This window comes from Erithacus rubecula, assembly GCF_903797595.1.
Source record: "Erithacus rubecula genome assembly, chromosome: 26".
Lineage (NCBI taxonomy): Eukaryota > Metazoa > Chordata > Aves > Passeriformes > Muscicapidae > Erithacus > Erithacus rubecula.
The window spans coordinates 2,417,255-2,444,826 of record NC_136678.1 but is presented as its reverse complement, the minus strand read 5'-3'; the positions used below and the strand labels follow the sequence as shown (position 1 = coordinate 2,444,826).

Below are 27,572 nucleotides of genomic sequence, written 5' to 3'. Positions count from 1 at the left end.
TTTCCAAAAGAGTTTAATAAATAACGCGGTTCTTTCCGTACTGTATAAACTATAAATACACCATGCAGTCCTTTATAACTTAAAATAATTTACAGGCTGAGGTAGGGGGGTCGGAGGGCGCGGGCTCAGGGCCGGGCCGCCTTCCTGCTGAGCACGCAGACGCCGGCGGTGTCGATGAGGATGAACCTCCAGGCTGCCTGCTTGCCCTCCATGTCAGGCCCAGGCTGCCTGCTTGCCCTCCATGGCCAGGGCCAGGCTGCCTGCTTGCCCTCCATGTCAGGCCCAGGCTGCCTGCTTGACCTCCATGGCCAGGCCCAGGCTGCCTGCTTGCCCTCCATGGCCAGGGCCAGGCCGCCTGCTTGCCCTCCATGGCCAGGGCCGGGCTGCCTGCTTGCCCTCCATGGTTAGAGCCAGGCTGCCTGCTTGCCCTCCATGTCAGGCCCAGGCCACCTGCTTGCCCTCCATGTCAGGCCCAGGCTGCCTGCTTGCCCTCCATGTCAGGCCCAGGCTGCCTGCTTGCCCTCCATGGCCAGGGCCGGGCTGCCTGCTTGCCCTCCATGTCAGGGCCAGGCTGCCTGCTTGCCCTCCATGGCCAGGGCCAGGCTGCCTGCTTGCCCTCCATGGCCAGGGCCGGGCTGCCTGCTTGCCCTCCATGTCAGGGCCGTGCCGCCTTCCTGCTGAGCACGCAGACGCAGGCGGTGTCGATGCGGATGAACCTCCAGGCCGCCTGCTTGCCCTCCATGGTCAGGGCCTTGACAAAGGTGTGCGTGGTGGTGCAGTACGAGTTCCAGTGCTTGGCGTCGATGCCGCGACACCCGCCCGACACCGGCTTGGGGTCCCTGCACTTGGTCTCGAAAAAGTACTGCTTGAAGACGTTGTTGTTGATGTTGACCTCGCCCAGCACCGTCACCTCCTTGCCCTTGATGTCGGTGGCCGTGGTTTTGTCCCCAACCCACATGCTGACGCTGTCGCACACCGAGAACTCCCCGCGGTGCAGCACGGGGTGCGTGCTCCTCCTGCTCCTGGCAGTCCTGTTGAGACCCCCTGCGCCGCTGAGAAATCCCAAAGTGCGGCCCTGCCCGGCCAGCGGCGGGGGCTGCGTGCTGAACAGCACCCGGGGAGAACGGAAACGCCGCTTCCGAAAGATTTTGGGGTCCACGGTGACGTTTAGGGCGTCTGTGCTGCCGGGGCTCCACGTGGCGCGGCCGTGGGATGGGTGCGGAGCCGCCTGGGCACTGCGGGGCCGGGGGCTCCGGGAGCTGAGCACAGAGTGTTCTGCAGGAAACTCCAGCGGAGCATTGTCCTCTGACTTGGGAGCTGCCTGTGTGCCGATCAGAAAAGCTGCAGTCAGAGTGTAGAACAGCATGGGCATTACGTTAGGACCTAGAACGAGAGAGAAAGGCACTGTTAGTGCAGAGTGTAGAAACAGCATGGGCATTGCAAGATAACCTGGAATGAGAGAAAGGCACTGTTAGTGCAGGCAGAGTGTGGAACAGCATGGGCATTGCATGATAACCTTGAATGAAAGAAAGGTACTGTTAGTGCAGAGTGTGGAACAGCATGGGCATTGCATGGTAACCTGAAATGAGAGAGAAAGTCACTGTTAGTGCAGGCAGACTGTAGAACAGCATGGGCATTGCATGGTAACCTGGAATGAAAGAAAGGCACTGATACTGCAGAGTGTGGAACAGCATGGACATTGCATGATAAACTAGAATGAGAGAGAAAGTCACTGTTACTACAGCCAGAGTGTAGAAACAGCATGGACATTGCATGATAACCTGGAATGAGAGAAAGACACTGATACTGCAGAGTGTAGAACATCATGGGCATTGCATGATAACCTGGAATGAAAGTAAGACACTGATACTGCAGAGTGTAGAACATCATGGGCATTGCATGGTAACCTGGAATGAGAGAAAGGCACTGGTACTGCAGTCAGACCATGGAACAGCATGGACATTGCATGGTAACCTAGAACTGAGTGTTACTGTGAGCCAGGTGGGCACAAACTGCTGCTGTTCTGGTCATAAATTCGTCAGATACCCCAGATCATACGGATTTCATCAGGTATTCATGTGAGTGCCAGATGTTGTTCTTCCGGAAGAGCTCATTCAGACAGCATCAGTGTTCTTAATAAAGCGAGAACATTAGAAAATAATAGCTAGATTATTATTAATTCCTCTGGTATTTGTTGTTAGAGCGCTGTTTATGAAGCACTTGTTTGGTGTTATTAATGTGGAGACCATATGGTGACAGCATGTTCCCAGGAGTCAGATCTCTGGTGAGTTTTGCAGCAACCTTTTTGGCCAGGGCCGGCCCCTTGGCTGCAGAGGAGTGAAAGCAGAAGCAGTGCCTTGGCTAAAGCAGCTGTCCATTCTCTAAATTTGTCTGCAGAGGTGCCCTTGGGGCTGCACTGGGGGCCACCAAGCCAGTACCTCTTGCTATTATCACCCCCTCAGCAGCCACACTCACCTGCCACGTGGCCCCAGTGCTCAGCAGCCTCCAGCAGCTGCCAGCTCTCCCACCTGCCCTTTCAGGACACACCACACCACTGAGTCAGGGCAGATGAAGCCCAGGCTCCTTCCTCCAAGAGCTCAGGTATGAGTGTCACAAGGGCAGATGGGATTTTTCCACATTCAAGGGCAAATATAGGAGCACTGTGGGTGCCAAGCTACCTCTGCATTGGCATCTTCGACACAGCACAGCTAAAGCTGTTGTGCCAAAGCACTGGGAATTCTGGCAGGGAAACACCTGTTTTTTTCAGAATGCCACTAGCAAGGACTCCCCAAAAGTCGCTGCAGAGCAGATGCAGTGCCAGGGCTGGTCCTCCTTCAATCCAGAGGACAGACACATCTGTTTGGGTGTGGAAAAGTGCAAGCCAAATGTCTAAACCTTTACTAAGACCCATTCCATGCTGGAAGAGCAGCAGCAGCAATACCTGGTTGGGCAACGACCATGTGCTGACTAATTCAGCCACGTGTTGGGAATGAGAGACACTCAGAAACTCTCTGGAATTGCAGTGAAGGGCAGACGTTGTATTTCCTCTGTAAAGACTTAATAAGCAGAGACAGGGTATAAACAGAAAAGCTTGGTGAGGCTCCTCCCCGTCTCTTTCCCTTGTTTTCCTGACATGTCTCATCTGGCCCCGAGCTCTGCCCTGGCTGGGCCAGCAGGCAGGGAGCCCCAAAGCCACTGGACAAACAGGGTTTTGTACCAGAGGAATGGGCCTCTGCAGTTCCACTGTGATTTCCCAGAATGTCTCAATGTTTTTTCTGGGTGTGGGTCAATTCTGGTTGCAGTTCCCCCCTCTCTGTGGAGCTTTCTCAGATTAGAATCCCAAGCAGCACTAAAGGACTGGACCAGGGTGCTCTGCCAGAGCATAATCCTGTGGAAAATGCAGAACAACCCTCAGATGTCCCACAGGATCTTGTGTGTCTTATCTGGGACAGGAGCTGAAATGACATAAACAGCAGGGTTTGTAAGGGGCTGAGCAAACATTTAGCAAACCAGGAGGAGACACAAGTGAAGGTGGGGACTGAGGAGGGTGGAGAAGCAGAGCCTGAAGGAGAAGCTTGGAGGGGAGGAAGGAAGAGAAAGGCCAAAATCAGTGTGAGCTTATCTGTACAGCTGTTAGCCTAGAGGCACTGGGGACAAAATGATGACAAGGAGAGTCAAATGTTTGTCACAGAGCAAATCCTTACTGCTCCAAAGCCACTTTAATTTGCTTAAAGCAAGGCTGAGGGTTGCTGCTTTCCCACGTGCTGCTCGTGCTGCAGCGCTCGTCATCCTCTGTATAAGGAAACAGAGCTGGGTGTAGCTCAGAGCTTGGCTCTGCACCCTCCAGAGAGTAACCCCTTGTTCTACAACCAAATTAAAGTCAGATGCTTCATTACATCTCTCAAGAGTCAGCTTTCCCGACAGAAATGTTAATGGAAAAGGTTTGCAGAATAAAATCCAGGCACAATTTAGCCATGCCAATAGCAGCCTCAGTGTATTGTGTGTATGCAGAAACCCTTTTTTTATTATTTCCTTCTATAGGAAAGAGATGCTGCAATGTCAGCAAAGAGCTGGTTCTGGTTTTGTGCTATACAAGATTGCTGCTCTAAAATGCAGCTACATTTACCTCCCTTCTTGTGTTGCCCATGCTGAGATTTTTGCTTTAAATCCATTAACACAAAAGCAGAAGACCATGCCTACTTGCCTTTTTTCTTTAATTGTCTTGTATTTCCTCTCCTTGTGCTAAATCATTATGTGGAGTGTGGCCCAAACACAGACAGAATGTATTTTGGATATGTGGTATCTTTTCTGAAGATTCAAAATTGAATTTTTTTATCAATTAGTGAATTAGTGGAGAATAGAAAATGACACATTAAGAAGTGAACTTGGCTTGATGACAATACAGGCATAGAAGTTAACATTAAGGAGTAGGTGTGCCTTGGGCTGTGAGGGTTGAGACTCTTTTGCTAGCACAGAGAGGTATTTTACAGATTATTTGGGGGAGTTTGGGGTGTCCCTGCCCATAGCAGGGGGTTGGAAAACAGCATGAACTTTGTAGTCCCTTCTAACCCAAACCATTTTGGGATTCTGTGATTCTCTCCCCAAACTCTGTCCCATAATCAGCCATTAGAGCCTCTGTGGTGCTTTCTGCAGATGTTCACAGTGGATGCCCCGTGCACCTGGGCTCTCAGGGGATGTGCCAGCTCCAGAGCTGGGGTCCCTGGGTCGAGCCACAAAGGTTATCACAGGCAGTGACACCACTGTACTACTCCCCCTCTATGCTGGGCAAGTGTCATTAACCCTTCCTCTGCTGCACTGCAGCGTGAGCCTGGCCAGGGTTGGCTCCAGGCTGCAGAGAGCTGCCTTACCTCTGAGTGCACTGCACGAAGAACTGCTCCCCCAGCAAGGTCCTTACTTCACCCAGAGCTGAGCCGGGCTGGGCTGCTCCTTGCCATGGGGCCCTGCTGCTCCTGCCAGCTGCCTGTGCCCTGGGTCACTGGGGCAGAAGGGTTTGTGTCAGTCATTAGCCAGCAAATCAGTGTTCTCAGTGCCATCCCCCCCTGGCAGCAGGACACTGGGACAAACCCCCCTGTCTTTCTGAGCTGTGCCTTTTCCCTGTCACACCATCAAGCAGTTCCAGACTGCAAAGCAGCACATTTGTAAATCTGTAGGGAGATCTGCCTTTACTCAGCACCTTTGATTATTGATCCAGTGCTTCCCACTGCTCCCAGACACCTTCCAGGCTCAGCAAAGCCAGGAGTGATGCCCTGAGGGACAGCAATGCCTGTGGCACTGCAGGCTCCAGCCAGGGCTCACAGCCCCACATCTGTTCTTGGAAGCAAATCTGGTTACAATTAAATTCAGGAGGAGAAGCACAGATTGCCATTTATTGGCAGACAATTATCTGATTATGGCTGATATTTGAGCAGAATTGAAGATACAAAACTTGCAGACACATAAAAGCACACACTTAGATATTTGCTGTGCTGCTGCTGTAAGGGCAGCAATGGCTCCAGTCTGAATCACTACATTGTGAATGGACACACAGACCCCAGCTAAAGGAAAACCATTATTTTCTTCACCCATTAAATCCAGCACACTGACACCTTCTCAGCAAAACACATTTTCTGATTGCAAATTCATGGCACTGAAAGGGATAGAAATAGTAATTTACTAATCTTATTATTCAATAGCTTATCTGCTCCATTTCATAAGAGAAGTAGGGGTTGGATAAGGTAAATAGGGGTTGGATAAGGTACTCCTGCACTGCAAAAATCCTGCTGCATTCAGGCTGAAGTGCATTTGCTCAGGAGAACAAGCTGCTAATGCCAAAGCAAAGAACTGGACTCACTTTCCACCTGCACAGTGTCTGTCCACAGCAGCACTGGCTGCCAGCAGAGGCAGCCACTGGGTTTGGCTCTTACCAACACCCAAGTACAAGTCATTTGATGTTTAAACCCCCAGCTGAAACCTCCCCAGCCTGTTTCCATCAGTGCAGGGCACAGGAGTCACCCTGGTATGAGCTCACTCAAAGCTTGTGCAGAGCTTTGGCCACCCTGCATTTGTCTGGGGCTGTGGCTCAGGCTCCCCCTGGGTGTTGCAGAATTTGGGAGCTGAGCTGGTTGCACTCACACCAGTGTGTCAGAAAGGTCACACAGAGTTCCAGAAGCTTTCATGCTACAGATGCACTATGCTGTATTTTTGCAGGAATGTACTAGTGAAGTAATAACCCTTTCAGTGAACTCTGGAGAGTTGAGTACCAGTAATGATAGAGCCATAATGCACTGGCCACTGCCAAAAATAATCCAACAACTTTTCCAACTGTTCTGCCACCCTAAGAAAACACTGTTTCAGTTCCAACTGGCTGGTTTTTAACCACAAAAGCATTTATTTTCAGCAGGACTTTTTTTTTTTTTTAAGTTCTTTTACTGTCTTTTTCCCGGATTCCTGGCTGTGGTGGAATCCAGTAAATGATGCAGTGTTATTCAGCATCCATAGACTATTCCTCTATTCTACCACTCCCAGACATTCATAAAATATCCTACTGAAGTGAGTCTTTCTTCAGGATTTCCATGCATACAGGATGACAAACATGGTGGTGAAAAAATCTCACTTAAATATTATTATTTCTTAGTCTCAGCACATGTAGAGGAGAATTAAAGAGTCCCAGACTGGTTTGGGCACAGGGTGCCAGAGCAGCTGTGGCTGCCCTGGATCCCTGGCAGTGTCCAGGTTGGACACTGGGGATTGGAGCAGCCTGGGACAGTGGGAGGTGTCCCTGCCATGGCACAGGGGTGGAACTGGATGAAAATTAAGGTCCCTTCCAACCCAAACCATTCTGGGATTCCATAATTCCATAATTCTGGAGGGTGTGGAAATGGATCACACCAAAAAACAAATGGTTCTGTGTCTTGAAAAGCTCTTTGCTTTCAGTGCAAAAAGTGCAGAACAAAACAAGTTTAGGGAATTCACTTTTCATTAAAATTACCCACAGGATCCGAGGACAAAATGGACAAACAGGGAATGTTGCCTGGAAAGTTATCAGGAAAGAAAATTTAATAAATTTACTAAATTAATTGCTTCCAATAAGAACAGCAGTCAGTGCAGCATTCTCACTGCACATTGACCAGATGCCATTAAAGCAGCTCCTAAAAAAAGATAAATTAATGCTCATTTGGCTCAGTCAAACACAGCAAGTAAATTATTTTCTAAATAAAAACAAACACAGTCAATAAACATAAGCATAGAATGTTGTAGTCTAAGGCATGATACAATTTGGAATGCTGTTTTCTGTCATTCTTGAAGTTGTTGGCATATTTTAGGGATGTGCAAAAAATAAACAGAACTGCTTGGCTGTCAGTGCAGCAAGTGGGATCATGGAGGTCACCAAAATAAGCAACAAGTAGTGAATTAGTTTTGTCTCATTGCTTCTGGTAGTGAGAGAGAAATGGGGGAGGCAGCTGCTGCTGAAGTTGCTGGTAAAGAGAAGGTGCTTCTGGCACATCTCTCATGGAAACATTTTCACAGCTATACAAGTTATATGAATTAAAACTTAGCAGCAGCAACTCAGGGAAAAGACTTCAGAGCTCTGGGAGGCCTTGAAGGGAATCCTGAAGCCACTATGACTAAGAGCAGTGTCAGAGGCTCAGCTTTCCCTTGATCTTAGCTGATGAGCAAGAAAATGGGAATCTCTAATGGACCCAACATTTCATTCCTCCATTATATCTGCAGTGACTCAGCCTGTAAATAAGAGATTTATGGGTGCTGGAAGCCAGCTGGAAGCTACCTGTGTCTCATACACTTCCTTTTTTTGGTTTTTTTTTTTCTTTTCTTTTCCTTTTTTTTTTTTTTTTTCCCAAGTGCCTCCAGCACTGAAATGTTCCTTTGAGGATTTCTAGGGAGAGCAGTAGACTGAGAAAAATGCTGCCCTGGAGCAGGAGCCTGGTGTCACTGTGATCCTCCTCAGCATGGGGATGTGCACCCAGCACCTGCCTCCAGAGCTCTGACTCAGCCTCAGCCAGGTAGAGACAATGACAGGGCTGGTTCAGAGCCCACTGAGCCTCTGGGAATTTGGGGTGCTTAGGGGGGAATTGCACCATGAGCCTCAACCCATCCCTGGAGGTGCTCAAGGCCACTTGGATGGGCTTGGAGCAGCCTGGGAGAGTGGGATATTCCCTGCCTGTGGCAGATGATCCTTGAGGTCCCTTCCAGCCCAAACCATGCTGTGGTTCTGTGTGCTGGGGATGCACCAAATCCAAACCAGTGAGGCTTTGGAAAACACTCCTTAAGGTTTATTCTGTGTTTATTGGGGTACAAGTAATGGAAATGGCTTATTTGTAAGGGCCTCATTTAATTCCCTTCTTTCATCCTGAACCAGTACATCAATATTTCACTGGCTGGTGTCTCAGCAGAGGAGCCCAAAGTGAGGAAATTCAGTGTATTTCCCATCACCTTCATTGACAGTCCATTCCCTCTGAGCATTTGGTGCTGAGGCCACCTGCTGGGAGAGACCCAGCCTGGGGCTTCTGACAGGAGGGGACAGGGCTGGGGACACAGGACAGGCACTGCTCACCTTTACAAAGCTCACTCTAAAACTCCTCAGTGATAAAATCAAAACTCCTAAGAATATAACCACTTGTTTTGCTTCTCAATTTTGTTTTATAGAGTTTGGCATCATGATGCTCTTGCCTGTAGAACATGCTCATGGGAGCCCAGAGGCATCAACAGCCATCTGAAATGTGATTCCTTTGGGAAAAACCCCATGGACTTAGGTCAGGGTGGCCCTAGCAGCAAGGGCTTGTGGCAGGATGCAGCTCTGGCTGTGACAGATTGGCTCTTGGTGAGTGTTAAACATGCACAGAGCCACCCTGACAGGGCACAAAGCTTTATCCTGTGCAGATAACAAAACCAAACTGACTGCTGTTAAATAAAAGATAAAGAAATTGTCTCTGTCAAGATAAAAATCTCTTTAAGTAAAGTGAAGGGAAGCACATCACTTACAAAGCTAGTGTCAAATCTGAAAACAAATGACAGAAAACAGCTTTTGGAGGAGCATGTGAATGTGATTCTCCTGAAGTCAATGACCTCAATGGCATAAAGCTGGTAAATTAAATGAGCTAGAAATAAAAATCCTGGCTAGGAGTGAGTTATTGAAGCATACCAGGGTTGTATATCATCCCTATATTATCCAGAAAGCAAATCCTGCAATCAGTGATTGACATGTGATGATTGCTTTGGAACTTTCCATGTCGCCTTGGAGCTGGATATATATATTTTATAGGACTCCAGGGTTTCATATATCCTAATTCATAGGCACCAAGGAGTGACTAAAGATCTCAGGCACTAACTGACAGGAAAACTACTGCAGGATAAATGGGATAAATCCATATAAAGCTGGATGCCTCCCTCCTGCCCAGCTGGCAGCCAGCACAGGATTGCTGCTCCTAAAGCCCTGTCCAAACACAGCAGGACTCATTCCCTATTGCTGCTTAAAACAGGGAGTCCAAAGACCTTCCTGAGGCTGGAGCATGGCCTGCCTTTCTCCCCTCTACACCTTCCCCAAATGGATTTAAATTTAGGAATCATTGTCTTGCTATATTTGGCCCTGAGGTTTCCAACACAAAATTACCAGGAATGAAAGAACTGGAATTTCAGACTTCACAACACTACCAAAATCAAACTGGAATTCAGCTGGGAACAGAAAGTATGAGGGCAGTCAGACTGTGATGTTACATCCCCTCTTACAGCCAAGAGTAGTTAAGGCAGAAAAATACAATATCTTTAGGGCCAGTAAACCTTTCCAACTAGTGATCTTATTCCAGCTATTCAGAAGGGAATATAACTCCTGATTCTTTTCCAAACCCTGATTAATAAGAACCAGCTGAATCCCAGCAGCAATGCTAGCTAGCATTTAGTTTTTATTCAGGCTCATAATTTTCATTTATATTCTCCTTTTTCACTTTTCTACAACTGCACAAATGAACTTGAGCACGGGTGACTTTCAGCAATTGCACGTGTTGTAGTAAGGCATCAATGTGGTGGCTCCAAAAATGAGGTAGAAAACAAAAATGAGCTGGGATGTCACGATCAGATTCCCAAAGGTAGAGTCCATCATCTTCAGTGCTTCTCTGGATCATGACTTTGGAAAAGAACATTATGTAAGGACAAGGAGCAGCCATAAATTATGGCCATGACTTCTCAGACTTTCCCCTTCTATTAATTATTTACATCCAAAAGGAATTTTATCTTGTACAAATCTCCCAGTGTGTTTATAACTATTTTAAATGACTCAAGGATATTTTAATGGGGCAGGAATTCTGAGAAGTTCCAAAGGGAAGCTGAAGGGTGTCTGTGCTTGGCAAGTGAGAGCACAGAAGGATGCAGCAAAGGATAGAGTGGAGAGAACTTTAAAACCTCTGTTCTGCTGAACTGAGGACCTGGCTGCACCTGATAAAAAGTTCTGTAGCTGGAGCAATTCAAACTGATGTGTTGGATTTTTTTTTGTTTTTCCCCTTAAGGATATAGACAAAAATCTACAAAATTAAATCTTCTGACATGGAGGTGCTCTTGTGCTCACTCAGAGTGCTGAGATAGGGAAGATACAGTCAATACTGGAATGGAATATTGCTTTGCTTGTGCCTTTTTCCATCCAGAAATGTCGAGTGCTTTTACAAACACTTAATAAAATGATCCTCCCCACTCACTTATGGGCAGCAGAATTTACTTCTGTAGCCTGTGAAGAACCCAAAGAATAACACAGGATTCTTGCCAAGCAGTAGCAATGTTCCTCTTCTCCATTGCCCACCTCCTTTTGGTTTTTTTTTTAAATTTCTAGGATATTCTTTCCCATTTTTAAATCTCTTTTACTTTCATGAGACCTACAGAATTTAACTGCCTTCTTAGGGATTGAATTCCCTCTCGTATGATTTCCTTTGCATTACAATAGGAAAATCATGACAAAATCCCCTAAAATGACACCTTCAGAAATCAAATTCCTTATTTTTATTGCAGCTGGAAATGGGTCTTGACCCCAGAGCAGTCACAGCCAGTCTGTTCCCTTCTTATTGTAACCCACAAGGCACAGACATAATGCTTTGGACTATAGAAAAATATTAATATTCTTCTTAATCCAGCATACCCCAAGGTGAATTGTGTGCACAAAAAACATCAATAATTGTGCTGTTGCTCTTTAGCTGTTTGATTTCTGTATTCTTTGACATGTGCTGTTCATTTGAGAAGTATATTTCCATATTTTCTGGACAACTGGGCATAAGTTTTGTGCCCTGCTGTACATGAGGTGACCTCCAAGATTTGGGCAGATATTTGTCTGTCTCCTCATTGCAAAGCCTGAGTTTTTTCTGCAGATTGTAAAGATGTGGTCAAATGCTCAAACCCTTGTACTTCACCTGCCTTTCCCATTTGAAATTAAGTACAAAACAATTTCTTTAGAATTCCTAATCACTCCACTACAGAGATGTGAAATAAGTGGGATTTAAACTAAGCAGATCTACATAAATATTGATATAGTAATAGATAATAATAATAAAAATATATTAAGTAACAATCTTAGTGTTAAATCCAAACTAAGCAAATACTTTAGTTGGGTGCAAGAAAAATTCAGCTTTGAAGTTTTTTTTTTGCTACTTGCTGGTGGCTTAAAAATTTAGTTCCCAAAGAGGTGGGAAAAAGGGTTTTCTTTCCCTGCACAGCAGGAACCTTTTAGATGTGGTGTAGTTTTGAAATGAGAGGGTAAAACCTCCTAAGAAACAGGGTAGAGATTTCCACAAAAAATCTGGAAACACCACCAAATAAAACAAAGTAAACCACAGAAACACTGAGTTATCAGATTGCAGTGTCATCTTGTAATGTTCTCTGCAAGCACAAGTAGTTCTTGCAGGAGAATTAGGAGTCTGCTGATACCTAGGGTAGTTCACCAAGAAAAACATGAGGATTTTACAATTGCTTAGACCTTTCAGATATTCCTCCTCATGCTGTGGCTCATCTGAGCACAAGTAGAAAAAGGGAAGGATTTCACCTTGCAGCTCCAGCTCCCCTGACAAGGTGCTGCATTGTTTTCCATGGGAGCTGCCTTGGAAAAGGTGCTGCTGCTGGAATTTTTACCCCTGGCCTTTCAGACTTTGTGTGTCTGTACTCAGCACTTACTGAGGATTAAAGCTCTTTCTGTGGAAGTGTGTTGACACATTTTCCCCCCTGTACCTTTTTTCTGGGTTCAGCCTGGGAGATAATTTTGATCCCTTGGCAGCAGAGTAAACCACTGCAGAGCACAAGTGTTCAGGATGTTTGGGAAACTGATCCTATTTCTTCACATGCTTTTATTTGCCTCACTGTCCTTATTTGTTCATTGTATTTTAGTGTGTGCATGCCTCAAGTGGTAGAAAAAACAAGAGTGGTTTTGCCAGTGTTTGTAATCCATGAGAGCACCAGCTCCTTCTCTCTTTACCAAAACCCTTTTCTGCACCTTTCTTTATGGAGTGGATGGATTAAAAAGCAGCAGGAGAGTGAGACAGCCATCCCTAAATCTGTTCTCTGGCTCTCTCACTCGTGGCCCTGGTCATGCCTGTGTGTTGACATCCTCTGTTTTGTTTCCTCTCCAGCTCCAAGTGCTGCTCCACGTGCTCTCTGACTCCTTTATCTGCCTTCTCCTGTCACACATTGGCTCCAGCTGCTGCCCCACACAATCTTCTCTGCAGCACACCTGGGACCTCTCCAGCACCTCAGCTTTCATCTGCTGGGGAAGGTATTTACTCCTTTCTGTGGGATTGCTTTAACTCATTGCTGCATTAACTCACAGCTGCAGGCTGCTAACAAAATGTGATGGATTCTGTACATCAGCAACACAATATATATTCAGAGAAACTGATGCAAGTTGTGTTTTCAGGGATTGATTTAGGGGTTACTTCACTGCTGTGCTCTGAGGATCCCAGCTCTGCCAGAGAAGCACAGCCCAACCTTCAGCACTCTCAGCATCCCCAGTGTGTCAGGCAGCTGCTGCTCAACAATCTGCTCCTGCTGTGTGAGCTGGGGCCGTGTGAGCTGGGGCCACATCTCAGCTGAGCTCTGTGGGCTGCTGGGCACAGGCCCAGCCAGCCATGGGGAGCAGGAGTTTCCATCCTTGTGCTGTGTCAGAGGCTGACGGGAGGCAGCTGCTGTGCATCTTTTAACATTGCAGCTTTCTATTCCCTGCTCAGCCATTTAAGGTGAAATGAAATTTAAGGTGACATTTCGATGTGGGAAGGGGTTTGTTTGTCTGGATCTTGAAGCTCTGGAGCCTGGGAGCTCTGGGATATGCTGGCCTCACACAAGGATGAAGGATGGGGGAGTAACACAGAGAATGATGGAGCAGCATGCAGCACATCCTCCCTTGCTGGGAGCCTGCAGCTGTCTCTGGAATAAATCCCTGTGTCTTTGAGCAGCTCTCCTGGCCACACAGCCCCTCTGTGCAAAAGCACAGCTCAACAGAAGAGTGTCTGTGAAGCAAAGATCAGCCCCTGTCCTGTGGGAATGCTTCAGCACAGGCTGAGCGCTGAGAAGTTTAAATGAAGTTCAGCAACCTTTGCTTAAGAACAGGAAACAGGGAGTTGGGCTGACCTGGCAGTCTCAGCAGCCCCTATAAATCTGAGTTTGGCAACTCACTTGTGTGAGGAGCGTTTGAAGGGTCTTCACATTTCTGGCATCAACTGGTGGTTGAAAGCATTTTTTGCTACAGTGCAGATTATAATGGGAAAGATGCCTCTTTTCCCTTTAAACCATGCCCTTGAGTGTTTCTACATTTTCTAGAACTCTCTTTGGTCCTGATCTGAGTCTGAGCAGCTCTGAATCCCTGAATTGCAGCACAATGCCATCACTGATGGCATTGGACATCCTTGGACTGCTCACACTTCAGCTTTCTGTGGGGCTCACTGACTTCCCTGCTATGTGGACTTGGAAATTAGGGAATCCTTGTAAAAGCAGGCCAGGATTAGAAGATTACTCTTCCTGTGTTTACCAGTTTATTATTTTCCTTGCTACCTTTTATTATATTAGATATGAACCTTTCTTTTCTCCATTTCCACAGTGAGAACAATCAGTGGATTGGATATGGGAACTCTTAGACTGGCAGGACTAAACTGCTGTAATGAGTTTCCTCAACCTACACTCACCAAAACAATCTTGCAGAATCTGATTAAACCAAAGTCTCTTAGTTCTGTGTCACAAGCTTAGAGAAAATAGCGGGGAGGAGTGAAGGCAGGAGGGGCTTCTGAAAGCTGTGGAGTGATATGGCAAGGAGAAGCTAAAAAGAAGAACTAAAAAACTTCATAAATAAAATTTCCAGGCTGTGCCTGGTAAGTGAAATGCAGCTTGGAGTTCACAGGATCTTTAAGGTGGGGAAAAAATCTCTAAGATCATTAACACAGCACTGTCATGTCCACCCTAAACTGTGTCTCCAAGCACCACATCCACATGGATTTGAACATTTCCAAGCATTGCACTCCCCCACTGCCCTGGGCAGCCTGTGGAAATGCCTCAGTGAAGAAATTTGCACTAATATCCAATCTTCCCCTGGCACAGTTTGGGGTCATTCCCTCTCCTCCTGTCCCTGTCCCCTCCTGTCAGAGAGTTGTGCAGAACCAGAAATTCCCTCTGATCCCCCATTTCTCCAGGCTGAGCCCCTTTCCCAGCTCCCTCAGCCTCTCCTGCTGCTCCAGCCCCTTCCCAGCTCTGTTCCCTTCCCTGCACACACTCAGATCATGCTTCTTCCAGTTTAACAAGTTAAAAAAGCTGCAGAAAGATGCACATGAGCTCCTGACAGGACAAGCTGTAGGGAGCCTTTTTTTGGCAGGGACACCTTCCGTTATCTCAGGGTGTTCCAAACCCCAATGTCCAACCTGGGCACTTCCAGGGATCCAGGGGCACCTGTGCCAGGGCTTCCCCACCCTCCCAGGAACAATTCCTTCCCAATTTCCTACCTAACCCTGCCCTCTGGCAGTGGGAAGCCATTCCCTGTGTCCTGGCACTCCAGGCTGCCCAAAATCTCTCTCAGAGCCCCTGGAATGGTCCCTCAGCTCTCCCTGGAACTTTCTCTCTTCCAGGCTGAGCATTCCCAGCTCTATTTCCTTGTAGGACATGATGTTGGTCCCAGTACAAAATGGAGGCAGTTATTCAAACCAGTGTGGATAAAAGTCATGGCCTGCATGGAAGAGATCTATCTTTGTGCAAGCTTTGATGTTAAAAAATAGTAACTTGAACTCACAGATGTACTGATTACCCTGCTAAAAGGAGACGTGGAATCTCTCCTCAGAATTACAGCATTTTAATTAGAAGAATGTGAGCAAAGCCTTAATCTTGTTAGTGGGGATAGATAGGGATGAGGCAGCAACAAAATCCACAGCAACACAGTCCAAACACGAAAAGCTCTGTCTTGGAGGTTGGGAACAGCAGCAGAACTGCTCCCTGCCACTGATTTTCCTGCAAGACTAAGCTTGACAGTGACTAAGTTGGAAGAAATAGCTCTTGTGGCACTGAGATACATCACACACAGCTGTTTAAAAAAAAAAAAAATAGCTGAAATATGGGAAAGGTACTTCAAATTTACAAACCAAATCCACAGATACTTGAGTATGCTCTTTAAAGTTCTTTTGAGCCCTTCTAAATTCTTGTGACATTCAAGGATCAATAAGAATCTCATCTGTAGCTGATTCTGACAGATGTTAATCTTTGCCTTGGCTTTGCAGTCTGCTTGAAATAGTACTTGTTCCTTCATGTCAGGCCTCTGGCAATGCTTACAGAGCCAGGATTACAGTCTCCAGTGAATCCCATTTGTACTGTCATTAACTTTCTAAACTGTTCCCCATAGCTGGCAACCTTTCCATGCTTGCAGATCTACTTAGTGGGAAGCTGGGAGAGTGATGGGTTTTGCCTGTCTGGAATCATTGTGCTTTTAATTGAGATTTGTTTAATTTTGTCATTAAATCCATTTACATTGTAGGCATTTCATGGCCATGATTACACAGTGTGCCTGTACCCTGACTGTGTTTTGTGCCATTTACCTATTAAAGAAAGAGAAAAAAGTTCTGTGTTTACTTAAGATTTTTACAAGTAGCCTTTTTTTTTTTTCTTCCATTAACTTAGTTAATAAATTTATCTAATTTTTGGATTGGAAAAAATGGCTCATCTACAGATCTGTGCTGTGTTCTAAGGAAGTGATTAGATTTATTTGGCCCAATACAGGTGAGGATTCAGTACCTGCTTATCTGGAAGGAATTGTCAGAACCCATAAACATGGGAATTATGGTTGATTCAAAATTAGGGACAAATCCCTCTCAGAAAGCAACAGGAATGGGAACATTTCTCCTGCAAATGCCAAAAACTTCATGGTGAGCAGAAATCCCTGGGTGCATCATTGCTGTGTCCCGCAGGGACTGAGCTGGGGAGGGCTTGGAGCAGCCTGAAAAGTGTCCCTGCATGGCAGGGGTGGAATGAGAGGAGCTTTTTGCTCCTTGGGATTCTGTAATTCCAGGATTCTCTGACAGATCAGGGCTGCAGGTGACTTTCCTCCTCCCAGAATGTGAGTCAGGGGTGACCAAAGCTGTGAGAGTTACAACACGAGCTCGATAGTGATCACTGCAGCAGCTGGGGAAGCCAAAGATTTGCTTCTTAATAGAGAAAAGAAAGCTGATTAATCAGCTGAGTCACCCTCAGTGCCTCAGTGCTGGTATGAGTGGCATTCCCTATGGATCAGCCTATTCCGAGGGAAAAGCCAAACCATAATCAAGGCTAATTGTCTGAGCTCAATCAAATGTTTCAAAATACCACCCGTGAGTTTGACATCAAATAAAAAGCAGGGATATTCCCAGTCAGGCAGTTAATTGCTTCCTGCAAACTTGCTCTTTACGATAATTTGAAGATTTTTCACCAGTGTTGCCTTTTTTTTTTCCATTTCCCAGGCTTGCAGCAGGTTACAGTGTGATGTACACATTAACAGACACTTGCTCCCTCACATTTCTTCCTTCTGAATGTGCTGCCTTGTCTCTGGGACAAAATATTTGCAGCCTCCAGGAGTTAAAACAACTTTTTAGAAGGTTTTAGAAAGATAAATAATACCAACTTTTTTGCAGCTCTTAGTACTAGCAGCAAAAATTGCAGTATTTTAGAGTAAAGCCAGTAGGCTTTTCAGTCATTATGTTTAGAGGATTAATCCCAAAAGGATATTTCTATGGCTTTTGTTTCTTACATCCTGCAGGAATTGTTTCAAGGAGGAGCTGAAATGTCAGACTTTTTTTTGCAAGGGTTTGTCTAGTGGAAAATAACGGTGGTGTTTAAACATTTGTCTGGCTGCTGATGTGCCCCAGGTTGTGTGCAGCCATGAAAAATTTATCAGCAGCACATCTGTAAGTGAATCATCTTTTTCCCCCTGCACGCACATGGTTGCACAATTTTATCAACTGCTTGCTTTGATGAATATTTGATATTTGTCATGTGAAGCTCTCCCATCCCATTGTAATATCAGAGATTCCAGGCACAATTAGCAGCTGGATTTGATGTCACAGTTAATGAGCTGCAGTCCTCCTGTGACTGTGGGCAATGGCACATGGGGTGTAGCTTCTGTAGGCACCAGTGACTGGAGCCACAACATCTGGCTGCAAACCCTGCAGCTGGATTGAGCATTTCCTCACCTGGCTGAGGTGCAGGGCAGGTGGGAGAATCAATATGGGATGCTGGAATGGTTGGGTTGGAAGGGACCCTAAAGGGATCCAGCTCCAACCCCAACACCTCCCCTGTCCCAGTGCTCCAAACCCCATCCAGCCTGGCCTGGGCACAGCTGGAAATCCATCCCAGCCCCCCATCCTCACCGGGTTCCTCCCCAATATCCCACCTAAACCTTTCAGCCTTTCTGTCCAGCCTTTCTCTCCCTGCAAATGGGTTTGGGTTTCACAAGGACTCTGGGGACAATTCCAGATCCTGGAGCTTCTTCTGCTCCTTCAGCCTGAGATCCAGGAAGGTCCTGGTGGGACCTCCTGGGATGTGGGTTTGGCCTTTGGTGTGGGGCACTGGTCAAACAGGGGGTGCAAAATGATTTAAGGTGCTGTTCAATCAAAGGTTGGACTTGGTAATCTCGGAGGTTTTTTCCCAACCTTAATGACTCTGTAATAAATAATCTTTTTCCCCACATAATCATGATTCTGGTTTGTATTTCACTTAAAAATCCATCACTCCTGCAGCAGGACATGAACACAGGTGCCACAGACTTCACAAAAAACCTTCAGAAAACTCCCATTCCAAATCTGAATTTTCACAGGGATCGTGCCAATATTAATTAGTACAAATAACCTGATATATCTGAAATGAGCTGTCATTATAACACTTAACCCCATATGTAACCACATTTTTTCCTTGTCTGGATATTTGCTGTGCACCTTGTATTTATTACAGTGTTATTTGTTAATGCCTTTGTGTGGTGAATGAGTTGTCAGGAAGAATCATTGTGGTTACAAAAAAGCAGTTTTATTGTGATCTGAGAGGAAGAAAATATGGATGAGGATGGAGTGGGAGGAGACAGAAAATGACATTTGTAGCCAGATGTGATTTGTAGTATGAAAATATTAAATGTTGTTGAAAAGTGGCACTCCACAGATTATTGACACAATTGTGGCAATAAGAATAGGTTTTTTTTCTTTGGTATTTGCCTATTTTTGCTACAATTTTCATCAGATGATGAATACATGACAATTTTACATTGTCTAACAAAAAAAATTGGCTTTTTATTCTATTTTTTAAAATCACATATGTCTAGCAGATTTCTAACTGAACTATCTTTTTAAAGAAGCCTATTGTGATTGAATTTTGCATCTTTCAACTTTTCTCTGGAGTTTCTTTGCATTAGTATTAGGTTCAAAGCAATAATCAAGGTCTAACCCTTACAAGATCATTTTTTTGCCTGCTTAAAATGAAAACCAGAGGGAAGTTTTGCTGATTAGGTGTGTACTTCATTTCTGTGCACAGTGCCAGAGTTTAAATACATGTCACTTGGAAATGAGCTTTTGCAAATTCAAAGGGAGAGAAATGAGCTTTAAATCTGAACTTTAAACTTCACATCAGTTTTCCTGTGGCACTGGAGACGTGTTATTTTCACAGAAAGTTTTTCCTTTTTCTTTCAAGTGATGGCACGAGCAAGTGCTGAAGACTGAATTGCAATTATTTGAATTCTTCTAAAAATTTGAACTGCTGAGCAAAGGGGAGAAATTCTGCAGGTTATTGAATGGTTTTCTAATTTCTTTGCTTTCAAATGAGAAGGAAAGGACCACACACTTTTCTCTCTCAGAACACAGAGAGGAAAGAAATGGTCTCTAGTGCAGCCCTTCCCAGCACCAGGAACGTGCACCCAGGCAGAGCTCATGGATCAAACTCCCTCTGATGCTTTGGATTCTGGAGGCTTTGCCAAAACCAGAAACTCACACTTTTGGCACAGATAAAGTGTCCTGGAATGTGAGGCTGAGCAGTGACCCTTTGCACTCTCCTCTTTACAGCTTGTGCCTGAGAAAATGATGGGAGGAAGGTTTGGCAGGAGGGACTGGGGCAGGGAGTGTTTGGAGCCAGGCAGAACAAAAACATGGATGTTGGATGTTCAGAGCACTGACATGCTGGATATAAATGTATGAATAAATGAATAAATGAATATATGAATATGAATGACAGAGCACCAACCCAGGATGGTTTGGGTGGGAAGGGACCTTAAAACTTAAAAAACTCCCATCCCACCCCTGCCATGGGCAGAGACACCTCCCACTGCACCCAGCAATGAGGGAAGGGATGGACAAGATTTTTTGACCTGGAAAATAAACCCAAGCCTGGCCTCAGTGGCTTGTTCTGTGCTTATTTATTTCTCTTGACACACTTGATGCACTTTCTCCTCCCAGGTAAGAACTGCACAGTGACTGTGATCAGTTTTGCTGAGGGAAATGGATAAAATTGCTAACACTGAGCAGAAACAAGAATAATCAGCTAATTCCTTTAATGCCCTCTGAGTACAGGAGAATGACCAAGTGAAGGGCTCCTTATCTCTGACAGAGGCAAACAGAGGATTCTAAGAGCAAGATGAGCATAATAATTCACATCAACACATTGTATGGCTGTGGGAATGCACCCACCTCAAACCCCTTGCTGGTCTGGTGCTGGGACACAGAGAATCCCAAAAGGATCATGGAATAATGGGCAGGAAATGATGCATTTGGAAAATGCAGGCTGTGTCATCCACCACAGGGCAAAGCTGTTGGTGAACAAGCACAGGTCTTTTCTCATACCTGACTCATCCAGCACATAAGGTCATCAAAGAAAAATAATAAAAGCTATGTTTCAAAAAAGAAAAACGTATTCTGTGAGCCAGAGCTCTTAAATGTGTCATAATCAAAGTATTACGTAGCAATGAGGTGCCTGGCAAATCCCCATCACAAAAAAATCCTGAAGAATTTTTTTTAAATTTTTTTAAAGAGCCTGGATCACATATGGTTGTGTCAGGAACAAAATAAAACAGTCAAAGTAAAGCAATGAACCAGACCAGTAAAAAATTTGTGCCACCTTTCTACCTATACAACAGGGGGAAATACAAAGTGATTAAGAAGTGGAAAAAAATCAAAATTTTTCACCTGGCAAAGCCATGCTTGGCAAATAGAAAGTTATCAAACACATAATCTGCTTCCCAGCTGTATTTATACTGGGCTGATTTACTCATTGTAGGTCAGAACTGTCAGAATCAGTATAATCTTTATAATTTTCTGGGGTAGTTAACAAGTAAATGAACTAAGGTAATTTTTGCTGCATCCTCTTTAAGGGAACAGCATTTCTCAAAAATACAGCAGTTCAAAGCCCTGAGTTATGAACCATTTTATGCATTAGTCATTCATTTAATTCATTTCTTCTTTGATTTTATTCTTGGAGGAGCTTCCTATTTGCACAACATAAATGGTGATTATGGTTTAGTGGTGTTCGTCAGAGGTTGGACTTGATGACCTTGGAGATTTTTCCCAACCTTAATGATTCCATGATTCTATGATTTTGTCAATAATACATAAACCAAGGCCCAAAACAAAATCAAAGAACTTGTTTTACCTTTGATTTTTGTCTGTCTTTGTGCTTGAATCTTTTCCCACTGACGTCAGTGGGGATTTTGATTCCTAATGAGTCAATGGCAGCAGAATTTGATCTTTTATTAACATATTGTTATGGACCCCACAGGGACAGGAAATTGGATTTTGGAGCCAGGAAGATAAATAAGAAAAAAACTTTTTGGAACCAGCTTATGGTCTGTGTTGATGTTCACTTTTAGAAAACCCTGGAATAAAACAAGTCTTGAACTACCTCACATGGTCTGGTCACTGCAGGTTTGGTTTCTGTCACTCTGAGAGGGGAATTTTGCCAGGGTTTGGTTGGGAAGCCCAGGCCAGGCAGGTCCTCACCTTGGTGCTTTGTCACCAGTTCTCAGTTTCTGCCAGGAAACTCCACTGTGAAATGTGGAAGCCACAGCCACGAGACAGGACAGGGGGGAATGGCTTTGAACTGGAGAGGGCACAGTTAGATGAAAATTGGGGACAAATTCCTCCCTGTGAGGGAGGCTCTGGCACAGGGTGCCCAGAAAAACTGTGGCTGCCCCTGGAAATATCCAAGACCAGCCTGGATGGGGCTGGGAGCAGCCTGGGATAGTGAAGGTGTCCCTGCCATGGATTTTATGTGATAGAACCAATCCCAGCCACACAGACAGTGTGACTGACACACCCTGATTTGGGTCATCTGATGCTGTACCACTGTGCCATGAAATCCCAAAGCTCTGTTGGAAATGCAGGAGCTCAGGGAATAAAGAAGGAAGGGGATCCACAGCTGCCCCAAGCTAAGGAGAAGCCAGAGGTGTTTCATTCAGTGGCCTGGGACAACTCAAAGGATGGGCAGCAAGTGGCAGAAAAGCCATCAAACCTTTTTTCAGCCTTCCTGCTGCAGACATTTGGGTTCAGATAACGTGCCTGTTGGTGTGTGTGTGTATTCAGGACCTGATTTCTCCTTGCACTGGGCAACAGCTGTGTGCAGCTCCAAATACTGAGCAGCACTTTGCTCATTTTCTCCTCCTGGTGTGATCCAAATGTCTCTCCTGGGAGCTGTTCTGCCTCTGGACTGCTCTGGGTGTCCTTGGTGACTCCCCAGCTCTCTGCCAATGCTCTCAGGCTCTTGGCATGCAGGTCTCACTGCTGGCATTGCCTTTCTCTGCATTTCTCAGGGTGCTGCAGTTCTCTGAGGTCAGTGCAATTAATGAGGCATTGCCCTGCTACTTACTTGAGATTTATTTGTGTATAATATTTTTAGTGGAAGCTGTTAGAAAAGATCTGAGCTAAATAAAAAATTTCAAATAAGATGCCAGCTCCTTATAAAGACCACATTGAGATGAGATAAAATTTTCCCATTTCAGTGAATTTCACAAGATGCCCCAGGATTCACAGACCTTTCTCCACTCTCATAACCTGCTCAGAACCTGATTTGCATAAAGAACTGTAAATCTCATCACTGATGTCCTTCTATAGTGGTAACATCCACAAACACTGGCCTAGACCTATTCCTTGACCAAAAACCAAAATGAAGGATGCTATTTTACCTCTTCATTGTGCCAGAATTGCCATTCTTTCACCAATGAACTGGCAACCCACAGTAAATATTACACAGCCACCTTTTTTGGGGTGGGGCAGGTCAAGTATTTGACAGCTGAAGCAGCAAGGAGAAGGAACTAGAGCAGAGCCAGGTCAGGGATTGTGCCTCCTGCAGCCTGGGGAGTGGGGATCATCTCCTTGGGCTGCTCTCCCACCCTGAGCTCCTTCTGGCACAGATTTATGGCAGCAGCTTTGCTCTCAGAGTGCCTGATTGCTCCCTGAGCCCTGTCAGCTGCAATATCCAGTGGGGAAGAATTCCACAGACAGAGGAACCACCTTGCTTTTTTTTGCCTCCACATTGCCACCTGCCAGTTTTATTTCCTGCTCCTGGATTTTTGACAACAGCCATTTCCTCTCAACAACCTAAGGACAACTGTGACTATAAATATCTCCCTCACACCCCTGCTCAGCCATCTCTGCTCCAGACTTAGAAATCATAATCTCTGTAGTTTCTCTAAATACAGAAAATGTTCCAGGCTTTCATCATCCTGCACCTTTTCTTGTTTCACTTTTTCCTTTTATCCTTGTAACCAGTGACCAGAACTGCAAACAGTACCCAGGATTTGGGGATGGGATGGGTTTTATTGAGGGTCTCAGATCTTGTTTCCCCCAATATTTTAGTATTTAGTATTTTTAGGCTTTAATATTAGTGGCACTGCGCAGACAAGAGTGCACATACTCCCAGTAGTTGATACAGTGATGTCTTGGCAACAGCAAAAATGATCTTGCTTTGCTTGACCACATAATTTTTGGTATAAATTCACATCCACACGCACACAAACATTTAATGAATTCTGTGGGGCTGCACAAAGGGCATTGTGGGGAGAGAAAAAGCCACAACACATCCCACAGGACATCTGTCCCTGAGCTTTGCTTGGAGAAATGTTCTTAAATGCCTTGGCCTCTGTGACCCTGCTCAGGTCAGAGGCAGCACAGGGAGAATTTCCTTCTGGCCAGGGCAGGAATGCAGCTGCAGGAGCATTGTGCATGAGCCTTTTGCTTCCACAGAACCATGGGATCATTAGGGTTGGAAAAGATCTCTGAGGAGATTGAATCCCCATGTTAACACATCAGCACCTGAACATCTGAACACTCTGGGCTGGGGGCTCCAGCAGCCTGTCCCAATATCTGGCAACCCTTCCAGGGGAGAAATTTTCCATGATATCCACCCTGCCCCTCCCCTGGCACAACTTGGGGTCACTTCTTCTCCTCCTGTCCCTGTCCCCTCCTGTCAGGGGGTTGTGCAGAGCCAGAAATTCCCCCGGATCCCCCTTTTCTCCAGGCTGAGCCCTTTCCCCATCTCCCCAGCTGCTCCTGGTTCCCCACACCCTTCCCAAACTCCACTGCCCTGGCACAAATTTCTTTCTTTCTTTCATTGCACGAGATAAATTTGGTGGGAAGAGGTGCTGTCCATTTTTCAGGGAATAGGGTGAGATTTAATCAATATTTCTGTCTAACAAACCCCTTGCCCGAGCAGCTGCCAGCAGAGGTCAGCGTTGCTGTAGCTGGGCTGGAAGGGGTTGAGTTTCCCCAGCTTTTATTGGCCTCACATTTGGGATTGACAAATATTTCTAACCCCACCAATCCAGCCCTGACTGTTGCTATTAGAGCACTGAATCTTTTGGAATGAAACCATGGGGTTTAGTCACCCTTTATCTATTTTTTTTTCTTTATCAGTGATTTGTTTGTAAAATACAGATGAAAAGAAGTCAAAGGTTTATGTTAACTTCTTAAAATTACCAGTATTTTTTCCACGTGCCTTTAATATAAGTCAGTAATGCTAATTAGTACATATTCAATATTCTGTTAGTCCTAAAAGCATTTTATAAGGAAACAGAAAACAAATTATTAGAATCTGTACTTAAAGGAACTTTATATGGCCAAACCATAGAGCAGTAGGAGAATTTATGGGATTTATTATATTGATTGAAATGAGTTTTTAATGTGTTCTATTTGACCCTTGTTCTGGACATCTCATTAAATAAAGTTATTTTGCACTTGAAAACACTAATCTGAATAGAAATTTTAGGTATTTTTCTAAACTGATTTTTAAAATTAATATCTTGTGTATTTCATAGGCTGCTCAGTTACCCTATGAAGTTTAATTGTTTTTTTAGCATACGGATTAAAACTATACTTGTACGCATTGTAACTCTCCACTGACATTAAATGAAAAAAAGATAATTTCAGATTTTGATAGGGCACTGCTCAGCTACAAGGGTGAGGAAATACAGCCATGGTTACTTTCTTTAGCACCTTGTTGGGAGAGCCAGATCCCTCCTGGTGAGTGGCTGGGACTGATCAAGCTGTGAAATCCTGCACAGATCTCTCAGGGCTCCTCTCCAGACCTTGCAGAGATTTGTTTTAAAATTATTCATATCTACGATTATTAATTTAAAGGCCAAGTTTTTCTTATCATACTTGAGAACTCTCCAAATCTATTTCATTCTTCGTTCCATCCCTGTAACCTCTTGGGGAAGTGCAGAAAATATTGTAACCTCTGAATTTCAGACAAAACTGCCTGAAATGAGAGTTGGCAGGGGGGGTGGTTAAAAGCCTGATTTCCACAATATCTGAAAGAGCTCAGAAGTGCCACAAACAGGAATATACAGACAAGTCAGCTCCCTCCCTGTCTTATAGCACATAATTGTCACATTTTAGTTTGGCTTAGCAATAAAAGTGCCCCAAAAACTTTATTGACACTCTAATGCATGAAAACATCCATAAATTATCCGTCTAACAGTCACAATGCAACTTCCAAGTTGTGACAACTTGGAAAACCAGCCTGACAAGCACGCTCACTTTTGGTGTTTTTCTAAAACTTCCTGAGCTTTATAAGGAGAATTTAAAGTGAAGAAAGAACCGAAGCACAAACACTTTTTGTTCTCAGCACACAAATTCCTTCTGTCTCCCAGCCTGGGGTCCCCGTTTTTATCTGTGAGCAGTGTCTCAGCTAAAACAGTGTTATCACCAACTATAAATCAATAAACGTTGTCAGCTCCATCCTGTCACTACACACAGGCAGCAGGGAGGTCGTGAGCCTTTCCAAGTGGACATCCCAGAGGATACACGGTCTCTAGTGAAGTACTGCCCTGTCTGCAGCTAAAAGGATCCTGCCTTGGGTCAGCTTTGATTTAGCAGAATTCCTATTTATTTATATTAGTAAGGAAAGAAAGGAGTTTTATCCAGAGTAGAATTATCACGGGGGAGGAAAGAAAGGAAATAAGAAAGCCTCAATATTCAGAACAAAGCCAGTAAAGAATTTTCATATAGGTGTAACTGCTGTAGAATGCAAATAAAACTAAGTTCCCATATACCTGGATAAAAGGAGCAAGCACACTTGCATTTCCCTGAGATTAAGCTGCTCTCGCTAAAGATGTTTTTCAAGCCTTAAGCTTATCCACAGCTGCCCCACCAACACCTTCCAGATGTGCGTGCAGCCAAACCTGCCTTAGCAGCTGAGAATTTTGCTTCCACAAAACCACACTGCAGGCAAGGAGCGAGCGCTCCGTGTGACACAGACATCCATCGGTCCGTCCATCCATCCATCCATCCATCCATCCATCCATCCATCCATCCATCCATCCATCCATCCATCCATCCATCCATCCATCCATCCATCCCATGTGTGCCTCCTCCACAGAGCCAGACCCAGCGCTCGGCACCGCACCTGGGCCATGTGGAGATCGCGATCCCGCTCCCTATCCCTATCCCGATTCATATCCCGATCCCTATCCCGATCCCGGTCCCGATCCTGGTGCCGATCCCTATCCCGATCTCGGTCCTGATCCTGGTGCCGATTCCTATTCCTATCCCGATGCCGGTCCGGGTCCCCATTCCGGTCCCCGGTGCCGATCCGGATCCCGATCCCGACCCCCATCCCGACCCCATTCCCGCTCCCTATCTCTATCCCTATCCCAGTCCCGATCCCGGTCCCCCTCCCGATCCCGATACGGTGCCGCTCCCGGTGCCTCTCCCGATGTCGCTCCCGATCCCTATCCCACCCCGGTCCTGATCCCGGTCCCCCTCTCGATACCGATCCCGGTGCCGGTGCCGGTGCCGGTGCCGGTGCCGGTGCCGGTGCCGCTCCCTATCCCTATCCCACCCCGGTCCTGATCCCGGTCCCACTCTCTATCCCGATCCCGATCCCGGTGCCGGTGCCGGTGCCGGTGCCGGTGCCGCTCCCTATCCCTATCCCATCCCGGTCCTGATCCCGGTCCCCCTCTCTATCCCGATCCCGGTGCCGGTGCCGGTGCCGGTGCCGCTCCCTATCCCTATCCCATCCCGGTCCCGATCCCGGTGCCCCTCTCGATCCCGCTCCCGTTCCCGTGCCGTTCCCGGTGCCGCTCCCGCTCCGTGCCGCGCCGCGCTCTCACCTCTCCGCCCGGGCGCTGCGGGCCGGGGTCTCGGCGCTGCCCTGGCGCTGTCCTGGCCGCGGTGCAGCGCTCTGCTCGGCCGCTCTGCCCAGCCCGCAGAGCCATTCACATCGCCGCTGCCGCCGCAGCCTCATTCAGCGCTCGGGGCTCCGCTCTGATTCACGGCGAGCCGGCTCCCTCTGGGTCCTAGCGCTGTGGACGTGTGGGAGCTGCACGGGCTCGCAGGAATTCAGCCCTTGGCTCGCTGCCGAGCGCAGGCAGGGATGCACAGATGTGCAGTGAAAGTTTCAAAGCGCGGCTGCGAGTGGGAGTGCGCTCGCCGAGCGCGCACTGAGCCCTGCGGCTCCGCGGTGCCGCTGGCAGCGACTGAGCCCCTCGGCGAGGGGGGTTTTGTCCTCAGCCTTTGCACTCTGCATCCTAATCCTTGCCCTCCATTTAAAGATCCCCGAGTGGAACTCCCAGCTCCTTTAGAAAATCATCCCCAGAGCTCTCTGCTCATCTCGGGAGTGTGGAA

General features: G+C 46.1%; 1 protein-coding gene across 3 annotated transcripts; it reads right to left on the bottom strand.

The window, feature by feature from the left end:
- Positions 1-27,572, bottom strand: NGF (nerve growth factor; the record flags this gene model as incomplete). Of its 3 annotated transcripts, XM_079327350.1 has the most annotated exons (4): positions 27,059-27,572; positions 4,869-4,996; positions 717-1,383; positions 1-186 (listed from the first exon to the last, which is right to left on the bottom strand). In XM_079327350.1, exons 3-4 carry the CDS (start codon positions 1,370-1,372, stop codon positions 126-128), a joined length of 717 nt encoding a protein of 238 aa, XP_079183476.1. In that variant the 5' UTR covers positions 1,373-1,383; positions 4,869-4,996; positions 27,059-27,572. The 3 variants fall into 3 exon arrangements, with proteins under 3 accessions (XP_079183476.1, XP_079183475.1, XP_079183477.1); XM_079327349.1 differs by lacking the exon at positions 1-186 and having other exon boundaries at positions 656-1,383; XM_079327351.1 differs by lacking the exons at positions 1-186; positions 4,869-4,996 and having other exon boundaries at positions 656-1,383.